At 35.4% G+C, this 18,675-nt stretch overlaps 1 protein-coding gene across 1 annotated transcript in view; it reads right to left on the reverse strand.

Moving 5' to 3' along the window:
- The window catches only part of LOC128646969 (transmembrane protein 132D-like), a gene marked incomplete at its 5' end in the record, with an annotated part of 1,609,960 nt that extends 1,602,838 nt beyond the window's left edge, over positions 1-7,122 (reverse strand). The window contains 1 exon segment of the mRNA XM_053699779.1: positions 6,233-7,122. Coding sequence (XP_053555754.1) covers positions 6,233-7,122 — 890 coding nt within the window.
- Positions 7,123-18,675: the final 11,553 nt, after the last annotated feature.

An 18,675-nucleotide genomic window follows, 5' to 3' on the forward strand; every position in this document is an offset into this window, starting at 1 on the left:
ATAACAGAATAATTACTAATATTCACCATGCTGTATTTGTTTCTCATGTGTCTCCAGCTCTCTTTAAAGCTGTATTCTTCTTTTAGCCCCTTACAGGTGTTGGTTGGGGAAGCCATCTTGGAGCATAGGTATTCTCGAACCCTGTGACTGAAGTATTGCATCTTTATAAATCAGTCATGTCAGTAGCTTTTGAAAGCTGCATTTTGAGTTAGAATCCACTATACAGAGGAGGAGCTTTAATGTTTGCAGTTTTTACACGGTTTAAAAAGTTAAATAACATATTTTAAAGGGGCATGAAACAATTTTTTTTCTTTTATTTTTCAAATAGAGTGTGCAATTTTAAACAACTTTCCAATTGACTTTTAATTTCTAGTTTGCTTCATTTTCTTGGTATATCTTGTGGAAATCCTGCTTAGGTAGGTTAAGGAGCAGCCGTGCACTACTGGGAGCTAGCGGCTGATTTGGGGCTGCAGATATGTGCCTCTCTTGTCATTAGCTCACTAAATGTGTTTAGCTAGCTACTTGTAGCGAATTGCTGCACTTTCAAGAAAGGATACAAAGAGAATGAAGCAAATTTGTATGCTCTGTTTGTATCATGAAAGAAATATTTTGGGTTTCATGTCACTTTAAATAAAGCCCTCTGGGATAATGTAGAGAAATGCAGCCTCTGAAAAAAAAAATTAAAGTTTCACTCTGTGTCGTGTGGTGCGTGCTAACCTGAAATACACAATACAAAATACAGCTGTGCCATCTATGACTTTCAAACCCTATCTTTCTTGCTAAATATATACAGATACAAACCCCTTTATCCAAACTTCTTAGGAGCACTTAGAGCTGCCTTCTTCTGCAATCGGAGGTTATATATACAGTATATATATATATATATATATATTGATTGATTGATTAATTGATTGACTGATTGATTGAGAGAAATAGAAGGCTGGCACTCTCTGGTCTTTTCAAACACAGTGTTTATTAGACAGGAAGGGGAGAGATTCCACATATATATATATATATATATATATATATATATATATATATATATATATATATATATATATATGTAGATATATTAGATAGATGATGATGATGATGATGAAGATAGACAGACAGATAGATATTGAAAAACAAAGAGAGACAGAGAGAGAGAAGTCCAGTTACAGTTAAAGTTACTTAGAATAAATTCAACTATACTGCCAGCCAATGAATTATTCCCATTTAACAGAACTAATACAAGCTCTATGTGAAATTGCCAGGATTGCTTTTTTAATTAAAGGTATAGTTTGGTCTAGAGAAGAGGTGAGTGGTGTTAGAATGATCATTAGAGAAAGATGTAATGTGATTGTAGGAGATGAGGTAGCATTGTTATTAAATCTTTTTCTCTATAATCAAATTATCTTAATAACATTAGTGGGTGTACCATTCTTCAACCGTAATATAAGCTATACTAAAATAAGTTCTGCCAACCACCCCTGTTAGTTCCTGTGCAATATTAAAGGATTTTCAATTTCTCTGCTTTTTTTTTTTGTTTGCAGTGCAGTGGCAAAAACAAAAAAGGTAAATTAAAAAAAGTGATCAGTGTGGAAGCATACAGTGTGTTAGATGTAGCCAGAGAATAAATAAAGGTTATAGTGAGGATATGACAATGAATTATTATTACTAATATCATTGTTATTATTACCTATAAGAAGAAGAATTAGTCTTGCTAAATCTATGATTAGGAAAATACCCCAGTAATCATATTATTACATAGTTATAGCTATTCAGTAATAGTGTGGGGTGCAGAAGATAGTGAGTTAGGTTTATTGAAGAGTGAATAAACATACAGTATAGGTTTATAACTTAAAAACTCTCACCTTAAACAATAAAACCTTTTGACCTAAAGTTAGAGGAACAAGCTGTGGGTACGATAGGCATTTATAGACTTAGGTCCAAACAGGGGCGGTTCTAGACCATTCAAATGTGGGGATCCTAACACAGGTTGCACCAAAGCTACTGTATATATTAAAGCTGTTGATGGTACCTGTTTTTTGTTTGTTTTTTAATCTAAAGAAACATTTAACTCAATGGAACAGATTTATCATTTATCATTGTTTATCATTGTTCACAGCTAGTGGTCAGTGGACTTGTATGCTTTACGCATTTAGAATTGTACAAGCAACTGCCTGTGAAGTGCCACCTTTCAAGCAACGTTCTCGTTTACTCCTATTATTATTTTTTTTCTTCGTTCTCTTGGTATATTTATTTGAAAAAGCAAGAATGTAAGCTTAGGAGCCAACCAGAAAGCTCTACCTAGGTGCTGATCCAAAAATGGGCCGGCTCCTAAGCTTACATTCTTGCTTTTTTAAATAAAGATACAAAAAGTGCAAAGAAAAATTGTTAATAGGAGTAATTTAGAAAGTTACTTAAAATTGCATGCTCTATCTGAATCATGAAAGTTTCATTTTGACTAGATTATCCCTTTAACTTGCAGCTAGCGGACATGTATGAGCTGCTAGATAAAGGGTGCTTAAAAGTAATTTTGCATAAAATGTTTAATAATGCATGGTGAAATACTTTGCAAGGCACTTATTAATTTTGCCTGATTTTTCTACCCCTTTTAACTTGTGGGAAACAGTCAGCGCTCCACTCTTAATCTAGCCCTGATTTGGTATTGAGTTATTTATATAATTTCTGATGCAAATGATGCAAATATATAAATTACTTAAAAATTACTCAAAATCCCATTCAATGAAATGTTTGTGCCATGTAAACTACTGCTGGGCAAATTCATGGTTGTTTGAAAATTGAGAGTGCAACCCCACAAGGCCGCTACCTAGTTTAACATTTGGCAACCGTGAAGTAATTGCAGCACAAAAAGCCAATTCCAGACAGCACAGTAAATTTACTGATAAATATTTTGTTATTTTTAATGTCCCCCTTCCATAAATCTTATGCTGATTATAGCAATTGATGCTATTGAGTAACTGTTAATAGCAATTAGACTGCAGAGACTAAATTCAACTCAGACAAAAAGTTGTTTGCTACCAATAAGAACCCAAATCTTTCCACAATAGGAAATAATCTCCCAAATCCATCAGCAGTATAGCAATTTTCATTGTGAACAGCAAGAACATATGTTAATCTTTAAACACAGCATTACCTTTTGTTGCGTAAAAGTAATTCTACTTTAGCTGAAATCATTTTTTTTTATATTTATTCTTAATTTTTAACTTTGACCTGAGCCTTAAAAATACTGGACGTGTCAGTAAAATTCCCTGAATATGTGCATCAACAGTAAATGCAGTACAAATAAACTCATGTAATAATAGTTATGAAAAAGCAGAATGTCCCTAAATACAAAGCCACAAGCAAATTTAACAGACGCAAAACAAACAAAAAGATTATTTACCATATTTTCATCATATAACACACATGTTGCACGATCCGATATACGGCATAGTTTTTCGCCGCAAGAGAGGGAACCCGCGCCGCCCGTAGTTTCACCTCGCACATCGGGGTATTACATATACCCCGCCGGCAGTTCCTAAAGTGCCGTAAGTTGGATAAACTAGCGGTGTCCAGAAATGAGCGTAACTACAAATTTCTGGAGTCGCTAGTGACTTACGGCACTTTAGAAACTGCCTGCGCCTAAGAAAAGTTAAAAAAATAAATAAATCTCCCATAACTGTCTAAGGTGCCTCCCAAAAATAAGCCCGATACGTATACCCCTATATCCCTCTCACTCCTAATAATAAATGTATTAACCCCTAGACCGACAACCCCCCACACCGCAATAAACCTATCATAGTATTAACCACTAAACCGCCGCTCCCGGACCCCGCCGCAACTAGATAAAGTGTTTAACCCCTAAACCGCCGCTCCCAGACCCTGCCGCCACCTACATTAAATTTATTAACCCCTAATCTGACCCCCCTACACCGTCGCCACCTACATTAAATTTATTACCCCCTAAACCTAAGTCTAACCCTAACACCCCAACTTTGTATTTATTTTAACTTTGTATTTATTTTAACTAAGTTCAATATCTATTAAATAGTTAATAACTATTTAATAGCTACCTAGTTAAAATAATTACAAAATTACCTGTAAAATAAATCCTAACCTAAGTTACCATTTCACCTAACACTACACTATCAATAAATTAATTAAATAAATTAACTACAATTATCAAAAATAAAATACAATTAAATAAACTAAACTATAGTACAAAAAAACAAACACTAAATTACAAAAAAATAAAAAAAATTACAAGAAGTTTAAACTAATTACACCTAATCTAAGCCCCTAATAAAATAAAATAGCCCCTCAAAATAATAAAATGCCCTACCCTAAACTAAATTAAAAATAGCCCTTAAAAGGGCCTTTTGCTGGGCATTGCCCCAAAGTAATCAGCTCTTTTACCTGTAAAAAAAAGAACGATCCCCCCCAACATTGCAACCCACCACCCACACACCCCTACTCTAAAATCCACCCGCTCCCCTCTTAAAAAAACCTAACACTACCACATTGAAGATCACCCTGCCCTGCAGGAGGACCACTTGTGCCCGGATCGGATGAAGACTTCGGCCCGGCTGGGTGAAGACGGCTCAAGGTAGGGTGATCTTCAATGGGGTAGTGTTAGGTTTTTTTAAGGGGGGATCGGGTGGGTTTTAGAGTAGGGGTGTGTGGGTGGTGGGTTGTAATGTTGGGGGGGATTGTTCTTTTTTTACAGGTAAAAGAGCTGATTACTTTGGGGCAATGCCCCGCAAAAAGGCCCTTTTAAGGGCTATTTGTAATTTAGTTTAGGGTAGGGCATTTTATTATTTTGGGGGGCTTTTTTATTTTATTAGGGAGCTTAGATTAGGTGTAATTAGTTTAAACTTCTTGTAATTTTTTTATTTTTTGTAATTTAGTGTTTGTTTTTTTGTGCTATAGTTTAGTTTTTTTAATTGTATTTTGTTTTAGATAATTGTAGTTCATTTATTTAATTAATTTATTGATAGTGTAGTGTTAGGTGAAATGGTAACTTAGGTTAGGATTTATTTTACAGGTAATTTTGTAATTATTTTAACTAGGTAGATTTTAAATAGTTATTAACTATTTAATAGCTATTGTACCTAGTTAAAATAAATACAAAGTTGCCTGTAAAATAAAAATAAATCCAAAAATAGCTACAATGTAATTATTAATTATATTGTAGCTATCTTAGGGTTTATTTTATAGGTAAGTATTTAGTTTTAAATAGGAATAATTTAGTTAATAATAGTAATATTATTTATATTTATTTAAATAATTATTAAGTTAGGGGGTGTTAGGGTTAGACTTAGGTTTAGGGGGTAATACATTTAATGTAGTTGGCGGCGGTGTAGGAGGTCAGATTAGGGGTTAATAAATTTAATGTAGGTGGCGGCAGTGTAGGGGGGTCAGATTAGGGGTTAATAAATTTAATGTAGGTGGCGGTGGGGTCCGGGAGCGGCGGTTTAGAGGTTAATACATATAATGTAGGTGGCGGTGGGCTCCGGGAGCGGCAGTTTAGGGGTTAATACACTTTATTTGGGATTGTGGTGGGGGATTGCGGTTGACAGGTAGATAGACATTGCGCATGCGTTAGGTTTTTTTGGAAGGCATTTTAAGGAGTTACGGTGCTCCAATACTCAGCGCAAGGCCTGCTACGGGTGTGTTTTATGGTGAGGTGAAGATTTCTCCATTTTTGCCACGTAAGGCCTTGTGCTGGATATTGGATACCAAATTGCGTGTCTTTTATATGTTAGTCTATGGGTAAAAAAACTTTGTCTGCTGTTTCTAGCAAGCCTGAAGGCTCGCGCGGAAACAGGAGCATTGATAATTCGGCCCCATAGAGCTAATAGAAATTTAAAAATGCTAAAACACTTGTTTTGTAGACAAACACATTTATAATGTAAAAAGAAAAGCTATTATACATGCATTGAATAAAAGCAGGATTTACATTTCTCAGTTTGGTTATTAAAAACACATTTGTTCAGTGCACATGCAAACAAGTAATGTTCTTGGTTTGTAAACTATTATATATAAAAAAAAATTCTCATGTATAAAAAAAACCATCTTGTTTTTTCCCTTCTCACAATCATTACAACAAGAAGTAATATCATGCCGAGGACACAAGCAAACATTTTCCATCCAAAGCTTATCTAGCAAATGTAAACTCAAGAAAAAGGCAGTTACGACTCCTATTTGTTCATATCAGTTATTACACCAGAAAAAAATGTCTTACCTTAACTTGAACTTGTTTTGTGTTGAATTTTTAGCGATCCACACAAAATATGTTAAAGCGTCCCCTTTTTTTACATTGTGACGTAATGAGCGGATAACCATGTTACTATCTAGTTGCATTTCTATAAAAGAATGGTTGCTGTGCGCCTGATATAGGTACACACTTCCGATCCTCTGTAGGGGTGGGCCAGTATCATCCATATAGATACGTGCTGGTGGTATCCCACTTTTCCTTATATCTTCTTTCAAACAATTAGCTTTTTCATCACTTGGGTAAACAGCATAATATAGTTCCACTGGACTTCCTTCAGGTTGCTCTATCATTTTCTTGTGTCCAGCAATTACAGTTGGTGGATCAAACCAACTAGAGAGAAGTTCAAGTTCAACCACACATAGTCCCAGATCACCAGTTAACCTGCAGTTTGCCTTCACTTCCCTTGTCTCACGGAAGGCAAAGACTCTAACACAAGGAAGTTGCTCTGTAGTGCTATAATCATCCCAGTCCCTCCCCAAAATATAAAACAAAATCTGAACCTTAGGTCTACTAGGATAAATCTTGTTATTTAGGATATATGCTTTAATTTTCCAGTTAAAAGTAAATTTATCAGTATATCCAAAATGATTGGGAATTAATAGGTCCTGTGGGACTGCTTGCTCCACAACAAATGGTCCAAAGCTGGCATTCATTACTGGTTGTTTCTTGGTCTTGAAAATAACAAATGATTCAATTCTGGTTTGTAAACTTGAATTCCTCATAATGTCCTGATTTGCCTCCTTGAGGAAAAATGAAGCATCACTCTGCTGAATCTTGTAACTCACTGGAAGGTAGGTTGGCAGCAAAGAAAATCTCTGTATGTTGTCTAATATTCCACGACTCTCTGTCACTGAAGAAAAATATTAAAAAAAAACTATTAAACACTTTGGAATTTGATTTGTTTTTCAAAGCATAAAAAGAAAATGGGAAAAAGTCTAGGCCCCTGCAGGCAGCCTCTTATCTCAGTGCATTTTATTAGGTTTTTACAGCCAGACAGTTCTAGTTCATGTGTACCAAATTGGTAACGTTGTGCTCACTCCCATTGGAGGTATGCATGAGTCAACACTGATTGGCTGAAAAGCAGGTTTGTAAAAAGCATTGAGACAAGGGGGCAGTCTCCAGAGACTTAGATACAAGCTAATCACAGAGGTAACAATTATATTAATATAACTGTGTTGGTTATGAAAAATTGGGGAATGGGTAATACAGGGATTACCTATCTTTTTATAAACAATAACATTGTTCAACTAGACAGTCCATTTAAATGAAAACCTTTCATTAGCATGACAAAAGTGGCTTGATGCTCTGTAGTAATAACTGTAAGTAACATGATTTAGAAAAAAAGAACTATTATTTACTAACTTACCAACAGCATATGTTCTTAAGTAGTTACCTTTTGGATAACTCTTACAGAATACTTCATACTAATATGCTATACTTTGGCCTCATAGCTAAAAATAAAATAAATTTTATTTAAATAAAACAAAATTATTTGCTTTAGAGAAAAAAAAGACTTCATTTTTTAAGCTTCAATTTGTACTTTAGCTAAAAGGTGAAAATAGAGTAAAATTATTTTTCTAACGCTCTTTGCATCAGTAGAACCATATTGTTCTATTTTTATGAATATTATTTAATATAATAGTAATCATATCTTGATATTTTAAAACCATAGATGGCTATATAATCTAATATTGACAATTTTTAGAATATAAAGGCACACATTGGTAGGTAATGAGCCATGTCACTAAAGTTAAATAAATCTTTTTTTGAAATTTGAAACCATTAACAACTGTAAAAGCTTTTAAAACTGCATTAATTAGTGATACAATCACCTACTTACAGTGCTTAATGCATTCAGTTTATATAGAATAGCTACACAGAATTCTAGGTGTATTTCAAAATACTCAAGGGGGTTAGTATGACAGGATATTACTGTATTGCGGAACCAAAAAGATGTTGTCTAAATTAAGCGTTCATCACAATCTTGCCTTTGTTTTGCCAGATAACTATATATGAACTCCAAATGGTATTGTCAGTATGTTTTTACAGTGATCAAAATCATAAAATACTTCTGTCATTAACCCTTTAACTGGTGATCCATCTTCACCCCAGTGCAGAGCTGTTTTTCTGTTTTTAAGTGCTGATTACATTTAAACCATACTGTAGGCCATTTTTTATAGCAATAATCCCACACACACACACACACACACACATATATATATATATATATATATATATATATATATATATATTTGATTTTCTTCTAAATACCCAGCAGATTCATACTATAGCATTATTTTATGTATATATCATGACATGTAAGAAACCTGCAACAAAAAGTATGAAAAAATGCATTTTGTAATTTGTGCTTATTTATAGGGAGATTAAACCCTATTTTTTTTATTTCATGATTCACATAGTGCATACAATTTTAAACAGCTTTCCATTGTACTTCTATTACCAATTTTGCTTTATTCTCTTGGTATCCTTTATGGAACAAACAGCAATGCGCTAATGGGAGCTCGCTGAACCAATTATAAGAGGTATATATGTGCAGCCAACAATCATCAGCTGACTCCCAGCTCCTTACCTACCTAGGTATGCTCTTTAAAAAAGGATACCAGGAGAGTGAAGAAAATTACATACTACAAGAACATTGGAAAGTTTTTTTTAAATGTCCCTTTAATTGATTGAGCAGGTAGTATTTGCATCTATTTCATGATGGCATTTCCTAACGTCATTCAATATGGCAGGGTCATTTTAGTGTGATTTTCCCATGTGCAAAACCAATGTTAGATTTGAAAATGCATTGGGGTACTGGGTAATAAGTTGGAAAGTGTTTCCTGGAGTTTTTTTAAAGGGACACTGAACCAAAAATTCAGATAGAGCATGCAATTGTAAGCAACTTTCTAATTTACTTCTATTATCAATTTTTCTTCATTCTCTAGCTATCTTTATTTGAAAAAGAAAGTCCAGAAACCTGGACAGCACTTGTTTATTGGTGGATGAATGTATCCACCAATCAGCAAGAACAACCTAGGTTGTTCATAAAAAAATGGGCCGGTTCCTAAACTTACATTCTTGCTTTTCAAATAAAAATACCAAAGGAAATGAAGAACATTTGATAATAGGAGTAAATTATAAAGTTGCTTAAAATTGCATGCTCTATCTGAATCACAAAAGAAAAAATGTGGGTTCAGTGTCCCTTTAAGCCATGAAAATAGCTTTGTAAATGTGTTGCTAATTATGAAGGATTAAATAAAAGACATTTTTTTAAAGGTATAGTAAAGTCAAAATTAAACTTTAATGGATTGGATAGAGCATGACATTTTCAGTAACATTCCAATTTACTTATATTATCAATTCTTCTTAGTTCCCTTGGTATCCTTTGTTAAAGAGTAATCCTAGGTGAACTTAAAAGTGTGCATGTGTCTTTAGCCATCTGGCAGAAGTGTTTGCAACAATGTTTTTACCAATGTTAAACATAGTTGCAAACACTGCTGGCATAGTATGCTAAAGACATGTGCACACTCCTGAACTCCTATGAGCCTATCCAATGGACACAAAGAGAACAAAGTAAATTTGATAATAGATGTTTTCTTTAATGTAATTAGCCCATGAGCTAGTGACGTATGGGATATACATTCCTACCAGGAGGGGCAAAGTTTCCCAAACCTTAAAATGCCTATAAATACACCCACAATTCAGTTTTACAAACTTTGCCTCCCGTGGAGGTGGTGAAGTAAGTTTGTGCTTAGATTCTACGTTGATATGCACTTCGCAACAGGTTGAAGCCCGGTTTTCCTCTCAGAGTGCAGCGAATGTCAGAGGGATGTGAAGAGAGTATTGCCTATTCGAGAACAATGGTCTACCTCTAGGGGATCTTTTTCATAGGTTCTCTGTTATCGGTCGTAGAGATTTCTTCTCCTACCTCCCTTTTCAGATCGACGATATACTCTTATATACCATTACCTCTACTGATTCTCGTTTCAGTACTGGTTTGGCTATCCGCTTTATGTGGAGGAGTGTCCTGGGGTAAGTATGTCTTATTCTTTGTGACACTCTGCGCTATGGTTGGGCACTTTATATGTAAAGTTCTAAATATATGTCTATAAACTTATATTTGCCTTGATTCAGGATAAACGGTATTCCTTATTTTCAGACTGTCAGTTTCATTATTGGGATAATGCATTTAATTATTTTTTTCTTACCTTGAAATTTTTTTTTCATTTGGCCATTTTTTCCTGCGTGCTGTTAAGCTCGCGGGGGCGGGAAATGTTCCTTTTTATTTCGATATTTTTTGGCGCGTTCTTTTTTTGGCGCTAAAAATTTTCGTCACTTCCGGCGTAGTAATTCTTCACCGGAAGTTGTATTCTATTACGCATGCGTATTTAGACTTTTTTTTAGACTTTTTTTTATTTAAACATTTCTCTTCATTGCTTCTGGTTGCTAGAAGCTTATTTTTTTGCATTTTTTCCTATTCCTGAAACTGTCATTTAAGGAATTTGATAATTTTGCTTTATATGTTGTTTTTTCTATTACATATTGCAAGATGTCTCATCCCGACCCTGGATCAAAATCTACTAATGAACAGACGTTGCCTGATGCTGTTTCTACCAAAGTTAAGTGCATATGTTGTAAACTTGTGGTATCTGTTCCTCCAGCTGTAGTTTGTGAAAGCTGTCATGATAAACTTTCCAATGCTGATTGTGTCTCCATTAGTAATAATCCTTTACCTGTTATTGTACCTTCAACATCTAATGTTCAGGATGTTCCTGTTAATGTAAAAGAATTTGTTTCTAATTCTATTAGGAAGGCTCCGTCTGTTATTCCTCCTTCCAATAAACGTAAAAGGTCTTTCAAAACTTCTCACATTTCAGATGAGTTTGTAGGTGACCGTCATCATTCTGACTTATCTGATTCTGATGAGGTTTTTTCTGGTTCAGAAGATTCTACTACAGATATTGATTCTGATAAATCCTCATATTTATTTAAAATGGAGTTTATTCGTTCATTACTAAAAGAAGTTTTGATTGCATTAGATATGGAGGAATCCAGTCCTCCTGATACTAAAACTGCTAAACGTTTAAATTCGGTTTATAAGCCTCATGTATTAATCCCGGAAGTTTTTCCAGTTCCTGATGCTATCTCAGATGTGATTGCTAGGGAATGGGATAGTTTGGGTACTTCATTTACTCCTTCTCCAAGGTTTAAGAAATTGTACCCTGTGCCATCTGATAGATTGGAGTTTTGGGATAAAATCCCTAAGGTCGATGGAGCTATCTCTACCCTTGCTAAACGTACTGCTAATCCTACGGCAGATAGCACTTCGTTTAAAGATCCTTTGGATAGGAAGATTGAATCTTTTTTAAGAAAAGCTTATTTATGTTCAGGCAATTTACTCAGACCTGCTATATCTTTGGCTGATGTTGCTGCAGCTTCAACTTTTTGGTTGGAGACTTTAGCGCAACAAGTAACAGATCATAATGCATATAGCATTGTTAAACTTCTTCAACATGCTAATAACTTTGTCTGTGATGCCATTTTTGATATCATTAGAATTGATGTCAGGTATATGTCTTTAGCTATTTTAGCCAGAAGAGCTTTATGGCTTAAATCTTGGAATGTAGATATGACTTCTAAGTCAACTTTGCTTTCTCTCTCTTTCCAAGGTAATAAGTTGTTTGGTTCTCAGTTGGATTCTATAATTTCAACTGTTACTGGAGGGAAGGGAGCTTTTTTGCCCCAGGGCAAAAAATCTAAAGGTAATTTTAGGGCTGCTAATCGTTTTCGTTCCTTTCGTCAAAATAGAGAGCAAAAGCCCGACCCTTCTCCTAAAGGAACGGTTTCAGGTTGGAAACCTAATCCAGTCTGGAATAAATCCAAGCCTTTCAGAAAGTCAAAACCTGCTCCTAAATCCACATGAAGGTGCGGCCCTCATTCCAGCGCAGCTGGTAGGGGGCAGGTTACGATTTTTCAAAGATGTTTAGATCAATTCGATTCACAATCTTTGGATTCACAACATTGTTTCTCTAGGGTACAGAATTGGTTTCAAGGTAAGGCCACCTGTGAGAAGATTTTTTCTCTCACTCATTCCGGTAAATCCAGTGAAGGCTCAGGCGTTTTTGAAATGTGTTCCAGACCTAGAGTTAGCTGGGGTAATTATGCCAGTTCCAGTTCTGGAACAGGGTCTGGGGTTTTATTCAAATCTATTCATTGTGCCAAAGAAAGAGAATTCTTTCACACCAGTTCTGGATTTAAAAATATTGAATCGATATGTAAGGATACCAACATTCAAAATGGTGACTATAAGAACTATTCTGCCTTTTGTTCAGCAAGGGCATTATATGTCTACAATAGACTTACAGGATGCATACCTGCATATTCCTATTCACTCAGATCACTACCAGTTTCTGAGATTCTCTTTTCTAGACAAGCATTACCAGTTTATTGCCCTTCCATTTGGTCTAGCAACTGCGCCAAGGATATTTTTGAAGGTTCTAGGTGCCCTTCTCTTTGTAATCAGAGAACATGGTATTGCGGTATTTCCTTATTTGGACGATATCTTGGTACTTGCTCAGTCTTTACATTCTGCAGAATCTCACACAAATCAACTTGTGTTGTTTCTTCAAAGATATGGTTGGAGGATCAATTTACCAAAAAGTTCTTTGATTCCTAAGACAAGAGTAACCTTTTTAGGTTTCCAAATAGATTCAGTGTCCATGACTTTGTCTCTGACAGAAAAGAGACGTCTGAAATTGGTTTCAGCCTGTCGAAACCTTCAGTCTCAATTGTTCCCTTCGGTAGCATTATGCATGGAGATTTTCAACAGATGCGAGTCTTTCAGGTTGGGGAGCGGTATGGGGATCTCTGACGGGGCAGGGGGTTTGGGAATCTCAGGAGGCGAGATTACCAATCAACATTTTGGAACTCCGTGCGATTTTCAGAGCTCTTCAGTTCTGGCCTCTTCTGAAGAGAGAATCGTTTATTTGTTTTCAAACAGACAATGTCACAACTGTGGCATATGTCAATCATCAAGGTGGGACTCACAGTCCTCAAGCTATGAAAGAAGTATCTCGGATACTTGTATGGGCGGAATCCAGCTCCTGTCTAATCTCTGCGGTTCACATCCCAGGTGTAGACAATTGGGAAGCGGATTATCTCAGTCGCCAGACGTTATATCCGGGCGAATGGTCTCTTCATCCAGAGGTATTTCTACAGATTGTACAAATCTGGGGTCTTCCAGAAATAGATCTGAACAAGAAACTTCCCAGGTATCTATCCAGATCCCGGGATCCTCAGGCGGAAGCAGTGGATGCGTTATCAATTCCTTAGAATTATCATCCTGCTTATATCTTTCCGCCTCTAGTTCTTCTTCCGAAAGTAATCTCCAAAATTCTAATGGAGTGCTCATGTGTACTGCTGGCGGCTCCAGCATGGCCACACAGGTTTTGGTTTGCGGATCTCGTTCGGATGGTCAGTTGCCATTTGCCAACCTTGGACACTTCCGTTAAGGCCAGACCTTCTATCTCAAGGTCCTTTTTTCCATCAGGATCTCAAATCATTAAATTTGAAGGTATGGAAATTGAACGCTTAATTCTTAGTCATAGAGGTTTCTCTGACTCAGTGATTAATACTATGTTACAGGCTCAAAAATCTGTCTCTAGAAAGATTTATTATCGGGTTTGGAAGACTTACATCTCTTGGTGTTCTTCTCATAAATTCTCCTGGCATTCTTTCAGAATTCCTAGAATTTTACAATTTCTTCAGGATGGTTTGGATAAAGGTTTGTCTGCAAGTTCCTTGAAAGGACAAATATCTGCTCTTTCTGTTCTTTTTCACAGAAAGATTGCTCATCTTCCTGATATTCGTTGTTTTGTACAGGCTTTGGTACATATCAAACCTGTCATTAAGCCAATCTCTCCTCCTTGGAGTCTTAATTTGGTTTTGTCAGCCTTACAGGCTCCTCCGTTTGAGCCTATGCATTTTCTGGACATTAAATTACTTTCCTGGAAAGTATTGTTCCTTTTAGCTATCTCTTCTGCCAGAAGAGTCTCTGAGTTATCTGCTCTTTCTTGTGAATCTCCTTTTCTGATTTTTCATCAGGATAAGGCGGTGTTGCGGACTTCATTTAAATTTTTACCTAAGGTTGTGAATTCTAACAACATTAGTAGAGAAATTGTTGTCCCTTCATTATGTCCTAATCCTAAGAATTCTAAGGAAAGGTCATTGCATTCGTTGGATGTAGTTAGAGCTTTAAAATATTATGTTGAAGCCACTAAAGATTTTAGAAAGACTTCTAGTCTATTTGTTATATTTTCTGGTTCCAGGAAAGGTCAGAAGGCTTCTGCCATTTCTTTGGTGTCTTGGCTAAAGTCTTTGATTCATCATGCTTATGTGGAGTCGGGTAAGTCCCCGCCTCAAAGGATTACAGCTCATTCTACTAGGTCTGTCTCTACTTCCTGGGCTTTTAGGAATGAAGCTTATGTTGATCAGATTTGCAAAGCAGCAACTTGGTCTTCTTTGCATACTTTTACTAAATTCTACCATTTTTATGTGTTTTCTTATTCTGAAGCAGTTTTTGGTAGAAAAATACTTCAGGCAGCTGTTTCTGTTTGATTCGTCTGCTTATAATTTCAGGGTTTTTTTTCATTATAAGATTAAAACTTTTTGATTTGGGTTGTGGATTATTTTTTTCAGCGGAATTGGCTGTCTTTATTTTATCCCTCCCTCTCTAGTGACTCTTGCGTGGAAGTTCCACATCTTGGGTATCTGCTATCCCATATGTCACTAGCTCATGGACTCTTGCTAATTACATGAAAGAAAACATAATTTATGTAAGAACTTACCTGATAAATTCCTTTCTTTCATATTAGCAAGAGTCCATGAGACCCACCCTTTTTTTGTGGTGGTTATTATTTTTTTGTATAAAGCACAATTATTCCAATTCCTTAATTTTTTTAATGCTTTCGCTCCTTTCTTATCACCCCACTTCTTGGCTATTTTTTAAACTGAATTGTGGGTGTGGTGAGGGGTGTATTTATAGGCATTTTAAGGTTTGGGAAACTTTGCCCCTCCTGGTAGGAATGTATATCCCAAACGTCACTAGCTCATGGACTCTTGCTAATATGAAAGAAAGGAATTTATCAGGTAAGTTCTTACATAAATTAGGTTTTTTAGACTTCATGCTCTTTCTGAATAATGAAAGATTAATTTTGACTTTACTGCCCCTTTAAATGGTCACTTAAAAAGAACTGCCAATAAACAATGAAAACGGCAGAATGTGATCACATTGTGATCATATTAACATCAAAAATTGTTCATCTCCAGCAGATAATTTAATTATCAAACCACAGATGGTGATCAACCCCTTAGTTTGTTTCCACAATCATCTTTATGTTGCCCTTTTTAATCATTAGTTTTCTGATTTTATAGCGTTAGAAAGGTAACTGAGACACAACAAGCTCATTAAGTGGATGTTAAACTTAAACCGTAATTTCCATTAAGGTAAATAAATTAATGTGAAACATTCTTTTATTATTATTATTATTGTTAATTAATGCTGTATAAATGGTGCTCAAAATGTGCAAACTGCCTGAACCAGCTACATAGTTAATAATGATTCCTTAAAGTCCAGAAACTCATTTACAGCTACCCCATACTGACCACAATCAAAGGAGGTAAAATAAATCACTATTACGTTAGATTCAAATAGTTTGTTATTCAGAGATTTCCAAATCATTAATGGGCCAAAATAGTCAAAAATGACATGCTCTAATTTGTAAGACCACAATGCAGTTAAACACAGTAGAAATACCACTGGGTACCGGCAGAGCACCACTTGCCCCTGAGCAGAAACTGCTGCTGAACCAACCAGCAGCGCTAGTCGCATACCTCAGACATGTAGCTAGCGCTGCTGATTGGATCAGAGGTAGTGCAGGGTCGTTAGTCTTAAAACTACATGCTCTAACACATATTTGGATTATTATGGCTCTTCAATAAAGTGACAATTGCTTTGAATGCCCAGCTTTTGCAATTCTGTACTCAATTGCTGGTATTTCACATATGCATATATAAATATTGACTTTAAATGGACAGTTTACCCTAAATTTGTCATCCCTTTAAATTGCTCCCAAAGATTAATTTTACCTGATGGAGTATATTAAACTGTTTACAAATAGCTCCTTTGCCATTATATCAGCATTAGCTAAAGTTTCCTGTGATAGCCCTATCTATACTTAAAGTTTCTATACTTAAAGGGACATGAAACCCCCAAAAAATATTTCCTGATTCTGATAGAGAATACAATTTTAAACAACTTTCTAATTTACTTCTATTATATAATTTTTTTAATTGTATTCTCTGTCTAAATCATGAAAGATTTTTTTGGGGTTTCATGTCCCTTTAAGTATAGGCTATAGAAAAGTTGACTAAATATAGCCAGCAGAAGAAATTACACTCTCAGTGGGAGGTAGGGAAGGTAAAGATAAGGAAGTGATTGTGTGTACAAAAAGTGATAAAAGAAGCATATTTTCTGATTTTCCTTCATGATCAATCCATTTTTATGGGTTATGGTATCAAAGAACAAAATCATCTATTTCATATACAAAATGGAACCCAAAGGAGCAATTTCTCATGCATTTTATACTCTGCAGTTGGTATAACATGTCATTGGAAACACATTAAGGGAAACATTTTTACAGTATACTGTCCCTTTAATGTCCCTTTAAAGGACCATTAAATACAGTTCAATTGCATAATCAATTAATGCATTATAAAAAGACAATGAAATAACCCTTTATCCAATTTTAAAAGTCATTCCATTTCACTGCACCCTGTGACATATAAAAGTTATCACTGAATATGTATACAATGTGAGCTCTTGTACATTCGTAGTAGGAGATGTTACCTCAGAAAGAGTACATATAAAATGACTGTTCAAAATTTGACTATAGAAGCACATTAGGATTTTTTTTTAATTTTTTTTTTAGCTGTGTTCTATATCTGAATCAGGAAAGAAATAATGTAACTTTAGTTTCCCTTTAAAATTTAAACAAACTTCAAAAAACGTTTTTATTTGTTTTTAAAAATGTTTTAAAGTATTTAACTTATCTTGTGTATACCTTATATAAAGAACAGAAGCTTCCATTCTGTTCAAACTATAGGCATCATATTTATTTATTTATTTATTTATTTTATTTTAACTATATTGAATAATAAAATCACAAGAAAAACAATTGGTAAATTATATCAAAGGTTCAAATGAAGATCGTCGATCTGAAGAGTTACATACAACTTTTACATTTAGCATTTGATACAGATTATATTAGGAACATCATCTTGAAATTTTACATTCAGCTCTTGCTGATAAACTTAGGTCTAAGGGGTCAATTTATCAAAGGCTTCACAAGTCTTTCGACCCACTACGGCTGCAGGTTCTCACAAGAGAACCTGCATGCCGTATTTAACAAGCAGCGGTCCTCAGACCGCTGCTTCCCTAATCTTTTGCCACCTCTATAGTGGCGAAATTCAATCTCCGTGGTCTAGTCCGACCGGGGAGATTGACAGCTCCTGCCCGCACGTGATTGGCAGTGCACGGGCAGGGGGCGGGATTACACGCGAGTGCAAAATAGTGCTCATGTGCAATGCTGAATTCCGCAAGGGGAATTAAGCCCGCCACAGGTGAGCTGCAGCAGACAGGGACGCGTGTGTGCGCCCCTGTCCGCCTCAGCTTAATAAATTGCCCCCTAAGTGTATTAGTATTAGTATTAGTGTTAATTCAATAGCCTTTAGGATTACTAGAACGTAATTAGGGGAATTACAATAAGTCTCCCATATGAAATTCATTCTTTTTTAACAGGACCAGATAGCACGTTTTAGAAAATATTTTATAAGATACCTATGATATAGTTTAAGCTAGCACAAGCAGTACAAACCTTCCTAAAGTAAGGAAGGTCTCCAACAATCTTAACTTTCTGTGGCAAGAATGAGACATTGGAGTGCCAAAAGTAAAATCCAACATAAATGCAATTATTCCTTGTATTAGTGGTGCTCTAATGATAGCGCTCATGGGATAACCAGGTTTGCTTGACCACGCTACTATTACTGCGTCACTTTGATATTTCAAGTCCATGGTTAAGAGTGTTAACCAGAAAATGGTTAGCACGCCCGACACTGCAGCCTATAGTTTCAATGGATATCACGATCACACTTATTTGGGCTGGCATTATAAATTGAAAATTATAGTTTGCACTTGAGCAAAAGCTGAAACTGCACTATAATATTTAGTGTGACTGTAAGAGTTAAAAAAAAAGTTCAACAAAACACATAAAAAATAAAGTATTAAACACATATATGCACTTTTTAATAAAAATATATAATTTTAATATTGAGAAATATGTTTTAAAAGG

The sequence above is a fragment of the Bombina bombina genome, chromosome 2 (genome assembly GCF_027579735.1).
Source record: "Bombina bombina isolate aBomBom1 chromosome 2, aBomBom1.pri, whole genome shotgun sequence".
Lineage (NCBI taxonomy): Eukaryota > Metazoa > Chordata > Amphibia > Anura > Bombinatoridae > Bombina > Bombina bombina.